At 50.6% G+C, this 15038-nt stretch overlaps 1 protein-coding gene across 2 annotated transcripts in view; it reads left to right on the top strand.

The window, feature by feature from the left end:
- The first annotated feature begins 3603 nt into the window (after positions 1–3603).
- Positions 3604–15038, top strand: part of jag2b (jagged canonical Notch ligand 2b) — a 32736-nt gene continuing 21301 nt past the window's right edge. For both annotated transcript variants that reach the window (XM_035524324.1, XM_035524323.1), the window contains exons 1-2: positions 3604–3818; positions 4433–4753. In XM_035524324.1, the coding sequence (XP_035380217.1) occupies positions 3750–3818; positions 4433–4753 (390 nt within the window). In that variant the 5' untranslated portion in view covers positions 3604–3749. The remainder of the gene's footprint in view (positions 3819–4432; positions 4754–15038) is intronic.

Raw genomic sequence — 15038 nt, 5'->3', positions numbered from 1 at the left:
ATACGAAACGATTATGATCGTCTAACGTCTCATGTCAGATTATTCTGACATATATTTAGCATCATCTTGCTTTGATGTGTTGTTGTACTGCACCCAAACTTCTAGCCAGACAGCTCTGAACCTCGAATGGTCTTTTCTTGGCACTGGTGTCAAGGTTGATTGGGCCTGTTGTAAAAAGCCCTAATTGTAAAGATGATTGTGCGGAGCTGCATGCACCTGCTCCTGTGTAGGGAGAGTGGAAGCGATTGGCCAGGGGTGTGGTAGCGCGCACGGGTGCCGCCTGACTGTGAACCAGTGCAGCTTAACCTGCCCTGGCTGTCCACACGCACACACACACTCACAGCTCATCTACACCTTTGGTTTGTATTCCAGGACAACTAAACTGCACTTCAGCCCATTCCTTCATGAAGGAGGATGGGATCGGTCTCAGTGATATTCTCAATTAATTGAGGTATATTATCTATTACCACTGCAATATTGACTCCCCTCAGTACACACACACACACACACACACACACACACACACACACCTTTTCTGTTTATATATGATGGCTTTGATATAAAGTGAAATTGTAATTTTACCTTTACTTTCTTAAAACATTCGCACATCACTGAAAAACTTAAATAAATAAACTGTCACCACAGCAGTTCCATCTCTTGAACCAGTTCCAGCTCAAACCAGACTGAAAGTGGAGTGCTCCAATGAATTTCAGGGTTTCCTCATGGGTGCTCTGACATATGACACAGGTGCACAGTCAGAACAGAAACAGTCCTTTCCTGAGTGAATTTATCCAGTGTGAACACGGGCCCGAGGAGCCATGGTTCTGCAGAGATATGGAGACACCGATGGAGATGAGGGTTGGAGGTGTGGCAGCTCAGTCAGGTGCCAGAGACCCTCATGTTCTGCTCCACTGCAAATATGCAGCCTTGTGTTCTTATGGAGGACCTCTAGAGTCCTCCATAAGCTGTAGGCTGTATTGGAGAGTCACTCTTTTGCATTTCGACTCTGATCATGCCGTACCATCACATTTTCAAAGTAATAAACCTGGTACACCAGTCCAAAGGGGGAGAGGCTCAAATGTGCAATTCTAGCTTTGATTTATTTCACAATGGAGGAAATGGACTTGGTCTTTTGTTTTATAAATATATATTTTATAAATATTTATATTTTTATAACCTTCCTACCTAACATTTTATGTAATAGCCCATCATGATGGGTCTGTAATATGGAAACCCATGGGGAACTCAAAGTGAACCTGAAGATTAATGCCGTCGTGATGCACAGTGAAGTGCTTTACACCCGTGAAAGTGACTGCATCTTTTGAATGTGACTGTCAATCGCAGTGGTGGTGTGTGAAACACCCCAGGCTGGGAGCCAGGGAGCTGAACTGGATTTGTATCTTTCTGTTAGAGTAAATTCCTCAACGTGCTGAGTCAGCTGTGAACTGACCAATGACATGTGAATCATCACTGTAACGGCTCAGCACCTTGACCTGCTCATTTTCACAGTACAATGCAAGTTTACAGTGACTTGTAATAGAGCCACAGAAAGCCTGAACATCCCAGCAGTAAAGAATGATTATGGATGTTTCGAGATCGATTTTGATTTGGAAAGGTAAGGAGAGACAAATAGATGGATCATATATACAGGAGGAGTGCCCATATTTGATATCTGCATTAATAAATCTTCACAGTTTGGAAGCCTCCTCATTTTAATTTTTTTTTCTGCAAGAGTCGTTTACAGTGGAGATAATCACAGCCCATCACTATGGAAACGAAGCTCCCCTGCACCAAATACTGGTGACATGAAGCAGTATACACAGGCCAAATGATTCTCAGATTCACTAACAAGCTGTCAATAAGTCTGAGGTGCTATCATACACCATATGCTTTTAGCATAATGCTTCCAGGTTAATCCTAGCATCTTTTAAATACCTGCCTCTGCTGTCCCTGACCATTTCGCATTGGTGATAGATATGGGCACCGCGAAAGAGGCTTTAAAGTGGGTCAAGGGGATTATTACAGATAACAGGGGGTAATGCCGCCACCTGTACGTGTATGTGAACGGTCTTGGGGGGGGGGGGCTCCTCTTTGTTGTCCATCAACTCCATCCCACCCCCATCCACATCCGCCTTGTTGCTACCATTGCAGCCACTACTCTTCACTGTCCTTCATGTGAAGTTTGGGTGACTGGAGCAAGCGTGTTGCCTGCTCCAGCCACACTCTTACATCTGCTCACTTGGGCTGTGTGTAGACGCTGAGTGTCAAGATGTCATGCCGCCAAGCGAAGGGGAACCTGTTCAGCCGCACCACTTGCGCTCTGGATTACTTTTCATTTCCTTTAATGCGAATGCCTTTCCCAACGCACGCAAAAGGCTGATGCCCTCGCTCGTGTGTGCGCTGCCCGCTGAAGCTAACCGCAGAGTTTATCGCTGGAAAGAAGCCATTCTTAAGACAGACCAGGTTAGATTCCTTTTAACCTAAGTGTTAATGGTACGTTAGATACAAGAGGAGAAAAAATATCTGGGAGATGTACCATAGCAAAAATGCAGAAATGGAGTTTTTCTTGCTGGTTCATCCAACGGCAAATGTCAAGCATTCATTCTTTCTTTTTTCTATCAATCAATCAATCAATCAATCAATCAATCAATCACATTAAGAAAGCATCCTGTGAAGCAAGCGTGCCCAGTAACACTGCGGCTCTAATCTGGGAACACTGGTTGCTGTGCTGCAGGTAAAGCTTAAACGTGCGAAAGAGGGCGCTCTGAACTGTGCCAAATCCCGCCGCGCCGCTGGACTGAAAGCGAGTTTACAATACTTGCCTTGTCAGTTATATATATATATATATATTGCAGGTGAGCAACTGCAGTGTCCTGCAGCAAGACATGTAGATATTCAAATTGTAGTGAGGTACACAAGGTTTGAGAGAAACAAGGCGTTACGGGCAGAGGTCCATCGTCAGCTGTGCAAACAAAGTGCTTATATATATATATATATAAATAACGCGTTAATATTGGTCATCCAGTCTTTCAGTCTTGAAGAACTTTCTTTCATAATCTTTGTGATTTCGTCTTCACGCTTGGCTTTAAATTCAAAAGTGAGATAGTAAATAGTTCTGATAGTCCTACTTACAGCTCACATACTTATGTAAATACTAAACCGCTTACGTTCTGCGCTGTGAGAAGAAATAGACAATTGCGAAAAAAAGTTGAGGTGCGACACCTACCAATTTATTAAGCCCACTATGGAAATATAGAAATAATTTGTCATTGTAGTTATATCCTATTTGACTTAACATTGACTTATCACACTGCATACATAATAAAATATACATTTACCATCGACTGAATGATTGTGAAATATTACACCTTTGTAGTGGCAAATGCAACCTGTTTGTTTATTTACTTACTTATTTATTTATCTATTTATTTATTTATTTATTGGAAGATTACGAAGACCGCCCGCCCCCGCGACCGGTGGTTGGCCTACAGGCGGTGTTCACCATAATGTCGAAAGCCGGACCTGTGAGTGGTTTACTCAACTGTCAATCAGCCGAGACATCCTCAGGCGTGCGGTAGCTGGGAAACGTCTCATTTGCCGTGGAGGGAGCGGACGGAGGGAGCAGGCATAGTAGGGGACCGACGCTACGCTTGCCAGTTTTGCATGTCAGGAGCGCAGGATCCTGTCGCCGGTCATCGGCTGTTTCCCATCCTTTGTCTCTCTTTGGTTATTCCAGATTAATCGGAGGCATGTGGAATTGCGCACGGATAACGAATTGGCTTTCGGTTGCGTGCCTTGTGTTAACGATATGGACGAAGGTGAGAGCCTTGCTGGTTTTCAGTAATATTTCTCATGAATTCAGGGATGACCGAAGTAATCCAGAGTTAAAAGTTGACATGCATAGGTTGATCATTTGGTCAGCCGTTCAAATAAAGATGAATTTCGCTGATGGCAATCGATAATTGATTTACGCAGCCGTCGGTTAAGAGCATGTGATCACGCAATTTGATTGTCAGGAATCAGATGTTTTAAATTTAAGATAACTGGCATCGCCGATTTCTTGCCATCGCTTCGAGAAAAAAATGTATGCTGATTTTATGCCAGATTTGAACAGTTTGTTGAATTACGATGCTCTTTCAGTCACTGAAGGAGGGGAGGGGTGGCAAAACAATTGCACATTGATTCCTTGCAACAATTAGCTTGCGCTTAGTGATCTCAAATTTACGGAACCTCGAGCCGAACGCACGAGGCGGCTTCTAACGCCAAACGCGTCCTCTAATTTCATTTCATTTCATTTCATTTCATTTAGTGCAGTTGCACCGAGAAGAGACCCGAACGTGTTATGCACATAGCGTGTTTGTCTTTGGAAGGCCTTTCTTTAGCGGGGTAATTTGTAAAAAAAAATTTCTTCCATTTTTAATGTTATTTGTAGGTGTCCCGGTCCTCCGGCTATTTCGAGCTGCAGCTCTTAACCGTAGAGAACATTAACGGCGAACTGTACGACGGGGATTGCTGCGACGGCGCGCGGAACTCTCAGGATCAGCGCTGCACCCGGGACGAGTGCGATACTTACTTCAAAGTCTGCCTCAAGGAGTACCAGACTGAAATCACGACCGCCGGCCAGTGCAGTTTCGGTGCTGGATCTACCGGCGTCCTTGGTGGAAATATATTCTCTTTTAAAAGCGCAAAGGCGAACCCCAACAAAGTCAGCGACGTTGGGAAGATCGTGATACCCTTTCAGTTCGCATGGCCGGTAAGTGCATTTCCTCCGTGAGGTCTAACGGCACAATTTCTGGGAGTGCGTTGGCTGTGCCGGGCTTTTAAGCTGCCGGCAGCATGCGAGGTTTAGGAAGTTGAGATGGATGCAGTAACGGTGATGACTGGTGGTGATTTTTGGAGAACCCCGACGCTTTTTGGGTCGTGGACCGTGCGGTGCTGAGCCTCCCTACGCCGCTCCGTGCATCTCCTCGCGGAGACATCCGTGTGAATGTTTTGGGAGCAAGCCATGCCGAGGATGAATGAAAGCCTTGCGTTGCTCCAAATTCCGCGAATTCGCAACGTTTGGCGCACATTTTAAGAATCGCTCACCCTCTGTGTTTGCGTGTTTGAGGAGGCACAGCCTACTCCTGGTCCTTGCTGGACAGTGCACATAAGGTGACTGCTGTCCCCCACCCAAAGCCCTCTGCCCCCTCGAACGTCAAGTGTTGGTGGTTGAGAGATGGTCGTCACTGCAGGTACCATGTGTGAGTGCCTGTACTTTCTGTTTCCTGCCCTCCTGGGTGTATATCGATCAGCCATATTCTGCTGAAGCACAGACTCTTAAACTACATTTTGACATTTTTATTACCTTTTTAAAAAAAAGATATATGCTCCAAGTACAGACTACGTCATGTCCCTGGTGCTTGCATATCAGTGTTTTGTCAGATATCTGAAACACTTCCTTGTAGGTACATGGTAGGATGCATCACTGATGCTGATATCAGGTGTCGGATGACGTGGGTGTTGTGTGTCGCACCTTCAAACAACAAAAAAGATGTTGTGTAGTATTGACTGTCAGCTCTGGACAGGAGCCCAGACATACTGAGCTCGCCTGGAATCACTCAGCTGTGCCTTCCAGCACTCCCTTAATCAGTCTGTTTTAGAGCTCCAAACACCGTTCCTTTACCACACCTGCCCCGTTTGTTATGGCCCCTACCCATAGAAGTTAATGTATAACTCATTATCAAACCACCTGTCTTTATGTGGTTCTGTCACAGCTGATTTGATTGGATAACCTTCGTTAACTAATGTCCTATTTACTCATTATCTCCACACTGGTTTAGTGGCATGACTACTGACTATGTCCATGATTTTTGAGTCCTGTCTTGGAGCCCGTTCTCCGTAGGCAGGCTAGCCGTGCTGCATCTGCAGTTCCTAATGAAACTGCACGTGTCCTCTGGTGCTGCCGCATCCCCAAAGCCATTCGATGTGCGCAGAGTGTAACCGCATCTCTGTATGGTAAAGAGATCCGGAGCACCGCTCCACAGCCCGGAGCGGCGAGTCTGCCACCTGTCGGAGGGGATGATTTGTTCCTGCTGCGTGCGTTTACTCTTGGCTTCTTGAGGCGCCAGAGGCTGGTCTCTGGTGGGTCTGTTTGTAGGTCTGTTGCTTTTGATGGCAAGATAGCATCTCATTTCTTTAATGGACAGCTATCATTTTCCAGAGGACCTTGTAACCGTATATGCAAGAAGCTCTTTTTACCTTGGAGGTGTGAGACTGTGTGTGGGCTTGTGTGTGGGTGCGTGTGCACGCACGGTTCTTACCGTGCGTGTTTCTTATGCTGCTTCCAGTGCCTAGTTACTGTCAGCCTGTGGGTTAAAACCTTCTCACTGGTCACCACCCACCAGCTGTGTCGCAGGGACGTTGGTCCGCAGTAACTTTCCCCCGTTACGGCCGACAGCATGGAGGCGGGAGGGGCCGCTCCCTCTCTGCTCCCCCCGGCGGAGAACCCGCCTTGAAGGTGGAGCAGCAGCTGCGACCGTCCGTCAAAGCTAAGGGGCTGCCGCGCTTCAAGGCTACGCAGCGGCGTCGGCTACACCTGATTGGGAGCTTGCCGGGCGGTTGCTAGGAGACGCCGGCACGGGCCTTCAGTAAACAATTATCCGTTGCGCTTCGAGCTCCCTTCCCCCTTAGCCAGGCTTGCAGCACAGCCGCTTGTTCGGGCCTCACCTGGGAAAGGGCTTGAGCCGCATCACTGATTACACTATTGACTGTGTAATTAGCCCGTCACAGCTGGCTAAATCTCCGGCCAACAAAAAGCAGTAATTGTCCAGTTCAGCATTAGAGCAGGTGCTTGATGATGGAGGCTGACTGTGAATTGTGGGTCTGGTGAGGCTTAGAGATCACCCACTTGGCCGTGTCCACTAGCGCTGTGGCGATAGAATTTAAATTGCATACCGTAGCCTAATTTAGTGCCCTACTACATCCTGAGTTTCAAATAAAACATTTTCTGAAATGCAAAAACAAATAGGTAAATAAAAAAAGGAATAAACATTTTTTTAAAAAGGTATCTGATATTTTTCACGTGGCCTTTTTCACGTGTTCAAGATATGTGCAGCGCATTCGTCGGCGAACGGAACAGTAGTTGTTAAACGTTATTTTTGATTGTTGGTGAAGTTGGTGTAGTTATGCTAAATGACTGCTGATATGGCAAACATAAAATAGTCTGGTTTACACAAATAAAAAATAAACCAGGTAAAACTCATTTTGCCTTTTGCTACTTCCCCTAACCTTTACAGTGCACTCAGCAGGCCTCAACATTTGTGTGAATGTAGAAATGGTTTTTGAAAACCATAGCTGGATTTCTCAAAATATAGCAGATCCCTAGTGCAGGAAAGGTGATTCCCTAACAGAATTCCTTCATTCATACAGTTCCTTCATTCATACAGTTCCTTCATTCAAATGTAACATCTTACTCGTCTCTTTACAATAATGTCTACTGCATAGATGCAAATGTGTCAAATTTGACATCTCTGGCAATAAATATGAGAAATGGCTCCGGTAAAATTCAGCAATATCGCGTAGCTAACCTAGTGAACCTTCCGTAAATCTGGAGTGGCATGACTGCATGACCTTCCTGGTCATGCCCCGTCATCCCGCTGTGCGAACCTCTCCTGTGTCTGAGGTGACGACCCAAGCGTGATGTTCAGACTCTGGCTGGAGTCGATGTCCGCTTTTTAGTAAACATGTTCGTCGACCATTTTTGCCAGAAGCCGCTCGACCTCTCTGCTGTGAAGACTCTCCGTGTCCGTAGACTCTCCGTCGCTTGCCAGTGATTCAAGAACACGTGCAAAAATGCTTCAAAAAGTCACTTTTGACTTCATGTAATCCTCCCTCCTATGGTAGCATTTAATACAGTGCCACCTGCCTTTAATCTCACCAACAACAAAACTGGCAACGTAGCAAAACCGCGTTAGAGTTCAGCTACCCAATCTGTTTTCGACCTAATGGATGTTTTGCACATATTTTGTAAAGCCTGATGTGGTGTGTGAATGTAGTGGATGTAGTTATATGGATAAAAAGAAGCTTCAGTAATCAAAGCTTTAGTAAAATCGTTTCAGCCTTAGAGTCCACGTTTTTGTGTGTGGGTGTGTAATGGATAATGTATGTAAATGTGTGGGGGTGTGTGTGGGTGTGGGGGTGTGTAATTTTATTTATATATATATATATAAAATTTATTAGTATTCTTCCTGTGAGTCATTTGTTGCTGTGGAAGCAGCATAGTGCCATGCATGAAGCTTCTTCAGAACTTGTGGTGAGAGGCATTTCAAATTCAGGCTTAATGCAGTAAATGCCAAAAGAAGAGGCCATTAAAACAAAGGCGGTAAGTGGCGTGTTAATTCATGTATATCCAGGCCGCCTGTCGTATTACACAAGCAGAGCTGGAGTGTTGCTTTTCCCCCAGCTGCCTGTCTTCACGTCGTGAAGCGTCCTAAGTTTTTATTTTTACTCTTGAATGTGCTCAGTGGGAGTCGTGAACTCAATCTGAGGCACTTTTGCTTTTTTTTTTTTTTTTGGTCTTGTCTTTTCCATCCTCTTCCTCTCTTTAACCAGAACAAAATGGCTTTGTGTTCTGCCACCTCAATAAATATTTTCTCTCTCTCGTGACCAGGGGCAGTGCTGCCTTTGTGTCTTCCTGTGTAATGGAGGGAAGACCTCTTTATAGAGCAGCATTTTTTCATGCCCCAGAATGCTTCAGTCATGGGGGAGATATTTTTAGGAGCTGAAAGACTGGGCGAGTTAGTAGGCGATTTGCCCGAGCCTGACTTGCGTTAGAAGAACTCTGCGTTCTTCTAACCCCCCCACAGCGTTACTCCTCTGTCTGGGCGGGGGAGAGGGATATCTCCTGCCCTCTGTTGCCTCTTCTCGTGTGCTGACAGTAAAGCCCACTGTGGTGCTTCAGCCGTCCCCGGGCAATTTGGTCGGTTTTTCCGGACTCGCTCCTGCGCTCGAGCGGTTGTTTGAGCGGCAGAAAAAACGAGCAAGTCCGAACGGTTTGCAGAAGCTCAGGCCAGCCACCTCCCACTCTGCAACTCCTACATGGTGCTTGCTTTTAAAACAAAGGCAGCGCTCCTTTTAGAGACCGTCTTTGGCAGGACACTCTCCCGGCCCCTGCCAAAGCGCTATCGATTGATTAAGTGGCTTTTCTCTGGATTTAGGCTCCGGTGTACGTCACGTTTGGGTCGGGGGGCGGCGACACACAAGGATTGGAGGAAGCTCTCGGCCTGGTGGAAGGTAGCTGCTGGATGGTGAGGGTCAGGGGAGGACATCTTGCTCCAGAGTGGCGTCTGAAGCCAGTGACTCGCAGGCATCTGCAGCCTTACCGCTGGTTGTGCTCGCCTAGCGGAGGTGTCTGGCCACCCTGCGCTCCCGTGCAGGGCTGAGTGCTGACAGTCGTTGCTTTGGCCTCTTTTACCATGTCACGGTATAGGCCCGGAACGCTCCGGGCACGTACCGCGTCGCTTGAGAGACGTTTAAAAGGGAAAAAAAATGCCGCCGTCAGTGAGGAAACGGGGAGGGAATCGGAGAGCCGGACAGCCTTTTCCCAGCTTGCGTTCGGCCAGCCCTTACCTGGCCGCTGCTCGGTCCCCTCCCCCCGGCCGGGGCTGCGTGCGACTGGTGTTGTGCGTGTGACTCTTTCAGCGGGGATGAGAAGGGTGAGCAGGTGTGCCGCTGTAATTAAAGCGCGTTAGCGCACGGCCACTTTAATTCCCACTTGACCCCTGAACCTGCTGGAAATGTTAATGGTGGTAAATGGGGCTTTAGCTGGCGTCAGAGGGGCAGTTACCAGGCTTCTCAGCGCTGCTGTAACTAGGCTGGCTTAGTCAGTAAAGCGCTATACGTGTCTGTTGGAGAAATGGCACTTCTGGGTTAGTCGGAAAAGCAGAAACTAGGTTAATCATGCAGAAAAATTAAATGCATTAAAAAAAAAACCTCAGACTGCTGTATTGAGGCTATTCAACCACCTGATTTTTCAGAAAACTTGGTGGTGATGGTCTAGTTATGAAGGGCATCGAAATGGCGGCAGCGCCGCGGCAACTTGGGGACAGAGTGGCAGGTGCGTTCTGACGTTAGTTTGTTGCTGGCTTTCAGGGTTAATGTAATTCCAGAGACATGATTAATGTTGATGGGTGTGGGCGCGCGTGTGTGTGTGTGTGGGCGCGCGTGTGTGTGTGTGTGGGCGCGCGCGTGTGTGTGTGTGTGTGGGCGCGCGTGTGTGTGTGTGTGTGGGCGCATGTGGAGCTGGTGTAGGTTGGCTGCACCGTGGGGCCTCAGGGCCCCGCTCCCGTTGGCCGGAGGTTGGGCCCGGCCGTGTACACGCAGCACGCGGTGCGGGCGAGCGACACCCAGGTGGCTCCGGGCCCTGCACTTGTCCGCGGGTCACTTTCCGTCAGCCGTGTTTTCAGGCTTCCGTCACACGCCAGCTCAACAAAACGCACCGAGGGCTCCCGCCGGGGCCCCGTATTGTTCCCGGAGGAACCCGAGCCCGGCGCTGAAAGAAGGGAGGCTTCCTGCAGCAGAATATCATTTAGCAGCCACAGGGCCCGCACAGCGTGTCGGGCTGCAGCTTCCTGCATCCTGGGCCTACAGTGCCCCTTGCACAAAGCCAAATGACAGCTTTGTTACTGGAAGCCTCGTGGAAAACGTCAGTCAGAACAGGAGTCGCGGCAAACGACCTCATCCGCCAGCAGGTCGGCGCAGCCTTGCCGGGACGGAGCCCGCATCCGGCCGCGGCCGCCTTCATGGGGAACCACTGCAGGATCAAAGGTCGGGGACCGGACGCGGCTTTTCCCGTAGCCCGCGAGTGAAGGCCCAGCGAAGCCAGTGCGGGCTTGTAGACCTCCCGCGCTTCAGACCTCCAGACGGCACCGGTTCCCAGAGGATGGGCCCGAGCTGTTTACTTTGATGACGCCCTGCCCCTCCGGCCTGTTATTACCTGCAGGAGCCCTCTGAAGCAGACACACAAATTAGGCCACTCTGGTTTGAAGCTGTTGCTCTGAAAGGATGCAGCGACTGCTAATGTGGCAAGGCGGAATAGAAGGGAATTGAAGGGTGTGTGTGTGTGTGTGTGTGTGTGTGTGTGTGTGTGTGCACGCTTGTGTAAGAGAGACGGAGAGAGACTGATTGGAAGGCCGAAGAGATGCTAGTCAAGAGGCTAGCCCCTCTGTTTCTCTCCAGCCATTCCAAGATGAATTTCAGGGCAGCCTGTCCACCCCACTGGCTGGGGGCACCATGGGGACCTCCGAGCGTGGGCGGGAGGAGAAGGCACTTCTCGGCCTGGTGATTGATTACAGCCATCTCTTTTCTTCATCGCCATGTCGCTGCTGTTTAGCTAACCTACCACCCACTCACCCCGACGACCCCAACCACACACATACACCCCCCCTCCCCCACCCCCCCACGCCACTCTGACGAGGAGTCTAGACGGCAGTGACACAAGCAAGACCTTGTTGAGCTGGCACGCCCCCTCCAGGACCTTCGCTGAAGACGGAGTGCTCTCATTAGCACGCTGGCTCCTTCTGCTCGTCCCCGGGGAGGACGCAGAGACGGCGGGATCCGAATCCCATAAATCCCCGCTGAAGGACAGCTCAAAAGAGATGGGCGTGCCGCCCTCAACGCGTCCAATGAACCGTGCTCGCCAGGGCTCAGAGGACCTTGTTGATTTACGCCTCCTCTCTGAGGGTCGAGGGTTTCGAACCGCGGCGCGCTCGGACACCGGGTCTGCTGCGCCTTCGAATGGGTTTTGGCGGGCAGCGTCTCTGATCCCGGTTAAGCTGAGATTTAGCCCGCCAGGTGGACATGCCCTCCGGCATTCTGCTGCGCACCTGAGAATGCTACCCTTGGAGCCTGGCTCCTGTCCAGCGCACCATGGGAGTTTCACGAGCTTTGGAGCGAGCCTGAAGAATTTCCGACCGCCGCACGGACGTGTTTGTGAGGATTTTGTCTGCTGAAGGGCTGAGGACCAAGGAATGCTCTTATTTTTCATTGCATGGAAAATAAAACCTTCATTGGCTTGTAAATGGCCTGGTGGTATCTAGCGGGGCTTGACGTTGGACAGCGCATCCAGCCGGTCTCGCCACTGATTGGATGGTCTAGCTGATACGCTAGTCTCAGGCAGAAGGTAGTGGAGTAGGCCTGAATACCCAGAGTACCGTGAGTAAGCGTGCGAGGTGAACCACACTTCCTGTCCTCCTGCTGACCGGTTAAAGGTTCCTGAGGGACGGAGACGTGCGTTTCTACCCCCTGACCGAGCCCTCTTCCTCTGGTCGGGCTCGGGTGGTCAGGCGACAAAGGCTGAATCTCCTGCTGCTCCCTGCGGCGTCCGAGGCGTGTGAATGCGCGATTCACCTACTGCCCAGCGAAGCCTGAATGACCTTTACGCCGTCGCCATGGTGAGGAGCGCTCAATCGGATGTCACTTGGTAGTGACAGCTGTGTTTGTGGGGGGGGGGGGGGCACCCTGCCTCCATGCCTCCATGCCTCCATGCCTCCATGCCTCCATGCCTCCGTTAGGTCCAGGTACTGAGTGGCTTTGTAGTGCTTTTAATCACACTCTTCTGATAAAGGTGTGCGGTTTATGTAACCAAGGAGGCCGTGTGTGTGTGTGTGTGTGTGGGTGTGGGTGTGGGTGTGGGTGTGGGTGTGTGTGTGGGTGTGTGGGTGCGCAGGTTAGCAGTGCATCTTGGGAGGCTTTTGAAGCCCATGAGATCCCTGATGAGAGGTCCTCGGGGTCAGCGGCAACTTCTCTCACTGCAGCACCCTCTAATTTCAACCCCCTCCCCACTCAGGTCCCCACCGTGGGAAGCTGCACCTACGGCTCAGCCCACCCCATCCCCCGCGCGCACGGCCCAGTGACGACGCGACCTTTCCTCGCCTCTCTGTCTAAGCACGGGAAGGTTTCAGGGTGGGGCAGGTGGCTGCTCTTCTCGTGGCAGCAGGGGGTTCACTGCCAGCAGGCCCTCCGCCCCCTGCCTGCGTCAAACGCCACACACGGTCCAAGAAAACGCTTCCATTACAGATCAGCTGGTGGTTGATGTGGCGGTCTTTACCGTAAGCCCGGCAGGGAAGGAGAGCTTGGAGCCTGGGGGATGGAGTGGCAGATGAGGTCACACGGGCCTGAACCAGTCAGTCCTCCTTAGCGCGCATATATAATACATATCCTCGTTCTCAGACTTTCTAATCAGGAGTCTGATCAAGTAGGCTGACTTTCAGAAACTGCTCTCTGTAAAACGGTGAGTGGTGACATCCGTCTGCACGGATGCCTATTTCTGGGGTGTGTTTGTGTGCGAGTGAGACGGAGAGAGTGAGTTGCTAGGGAGGTGTGTGTGTGTGTGTGTGTGTTGCTAGAGAGATGTTCCTGGAGAGTCAGGGAACGCAGCTGGATGGCCTGTCTCAGGAGTGGGCTTTGGGTGGGGGCTTCGTTCAGTGCACACCTCCCCCACAGCCTTTATCTTCATCCAACCATTTAATCCAGCTAATCAGAGCCAGGGTGTGTGGGAACAGGACCATGCCCTGTGCTACTGATACACACACACACACACACACACACACTCCGTGTCTGACCCTGCCACCTTTCCGTGGTCAATAGCAGGGACAGCCCACCCTGGCACCCTGCCGAGGAGATAGGTACTTGGGTGCCGAGTCCTGCGCGTTGACCGGTGCTCACTCGAGCAAGGCCGCACGAATGCCTTCTCGCACACAGACCCGCACACAGACGGGGGTGCCACCCCGCGACCCGGGGGATGGGCTGCGAGGTCAGAAGCCCCGCCGTGTGCCGCGATGATCCACGGCTGGTGTGAAGTAATCTCTTGTGTGTCCTCACGGCTGCGTGGCTGGGGCCTCCTCGCTTCCAGACAGTAATCCCATAATACACCACCCATGCCCCAGCGCACAGCTCCAAAACACACACAGACACACAAACACACACAGTCTGACTTTTATTTGTGTCGCAAAGCCTCTCTTCACCTCCGGAGATGAGAACGGCACACGTGTAAGTCCAAACGGGTCTTTGTCACCGTTCACCAGCACGGAGGTCGGCAGGGGTCAGCTGAGTGACGGTGTGTTCTCGTTGCCGGTAAATGATGGCGAAGCAGTGGTTTTGGCTGCGGGGCCTCTCTGCCGTGACGTACCCAAGCCGCCCGGCCTTACCTCATTTGTTTACGCGGCGTTCAGTTTCTGTTAACGAGCGAGTCCTTTGAATACTGTTTCCAGGGAAATGTGAGCGGTCTGGAGACGGTGGCTTTGCCATAGGAAGTGGACAGAGGCCACGGCACGCTCGGGGCGTGCGGCCTCGGAGGCTGAATAATTCACTACCCGGCTAACGGTGTCGGCTTACGCGCTGCGTCGCACCATTGTGGCCGCTTGCCTTTTAAAGGTGACAAAATGGCAGTTGTTTTCCCCGCAGTGGCCCCGCCCACTTTAAGATTTCTCGGCTCCGAGCTCAGCTGGGGAAGGGCGGGAGAATGTCGCGTCGTTCGCGAGTTCGCTCGGCGGCCGGACAGAACGAAGACTCACTGATCTAGAACGGACTGACTTGTTGCCTGCCCGTCGAGCTGATATTACTGCGGCGACACGATCATGTGTCGGGCGCCTGCCGTGCAACCTGCGGTCCACCCTGACGCCGGCTGACGTCCCTGTGCTTGGAGTGGAGTAACTACCTCTCCAGCTCTGCTAGTTCAGGCACGGCTGCGTGGAGTTTGGGGAAAGGAACAGCATAAAGTGCACCCAACAGTAGACGCGATCCCCTTGGCTCAGTGACCTCCTGTAGTTGTGTTTTGCGTGTGCGTAACGTAGCTCTTGCGTCGTCGTCGTCTTTTGTTTCCTGTAGTGTGCTTGAAAAAACAGGCTCTGTGAAGTTTTCAGACATGTTCCTCTGAGATGCTCTCGTTAGTGAGGAGCACTTTCTGATGAAATGAGAAAAGTGAAAGAACCACTGCTATTAAGAGTCTCATTCATGCCTGTATCTCCTTGCTGTGTGTGTGTGTGTGTGTCTCCTGATTC

Source organism: Electrophorus electricus, chromosome 3 (genome assembly GCF_013358815.1).
Source record: "Electrophorus electricus isolate fEleEle1 chromosome 3, fEleEle1.pri, whole genome shotgun sequence".
Taxonomy (NCBI): domain Eukaryota; kingdom Metazoa; phylum Chordata; class Actinopteri; order Gymnotiformes; family Gymnotidae; genus Electrophorus; species Electrophorus electricus.
Note: the sequence above shows the minus strand (reverse complement) of the source record. Positions and strands in the feature narration are given on the sequence as shown.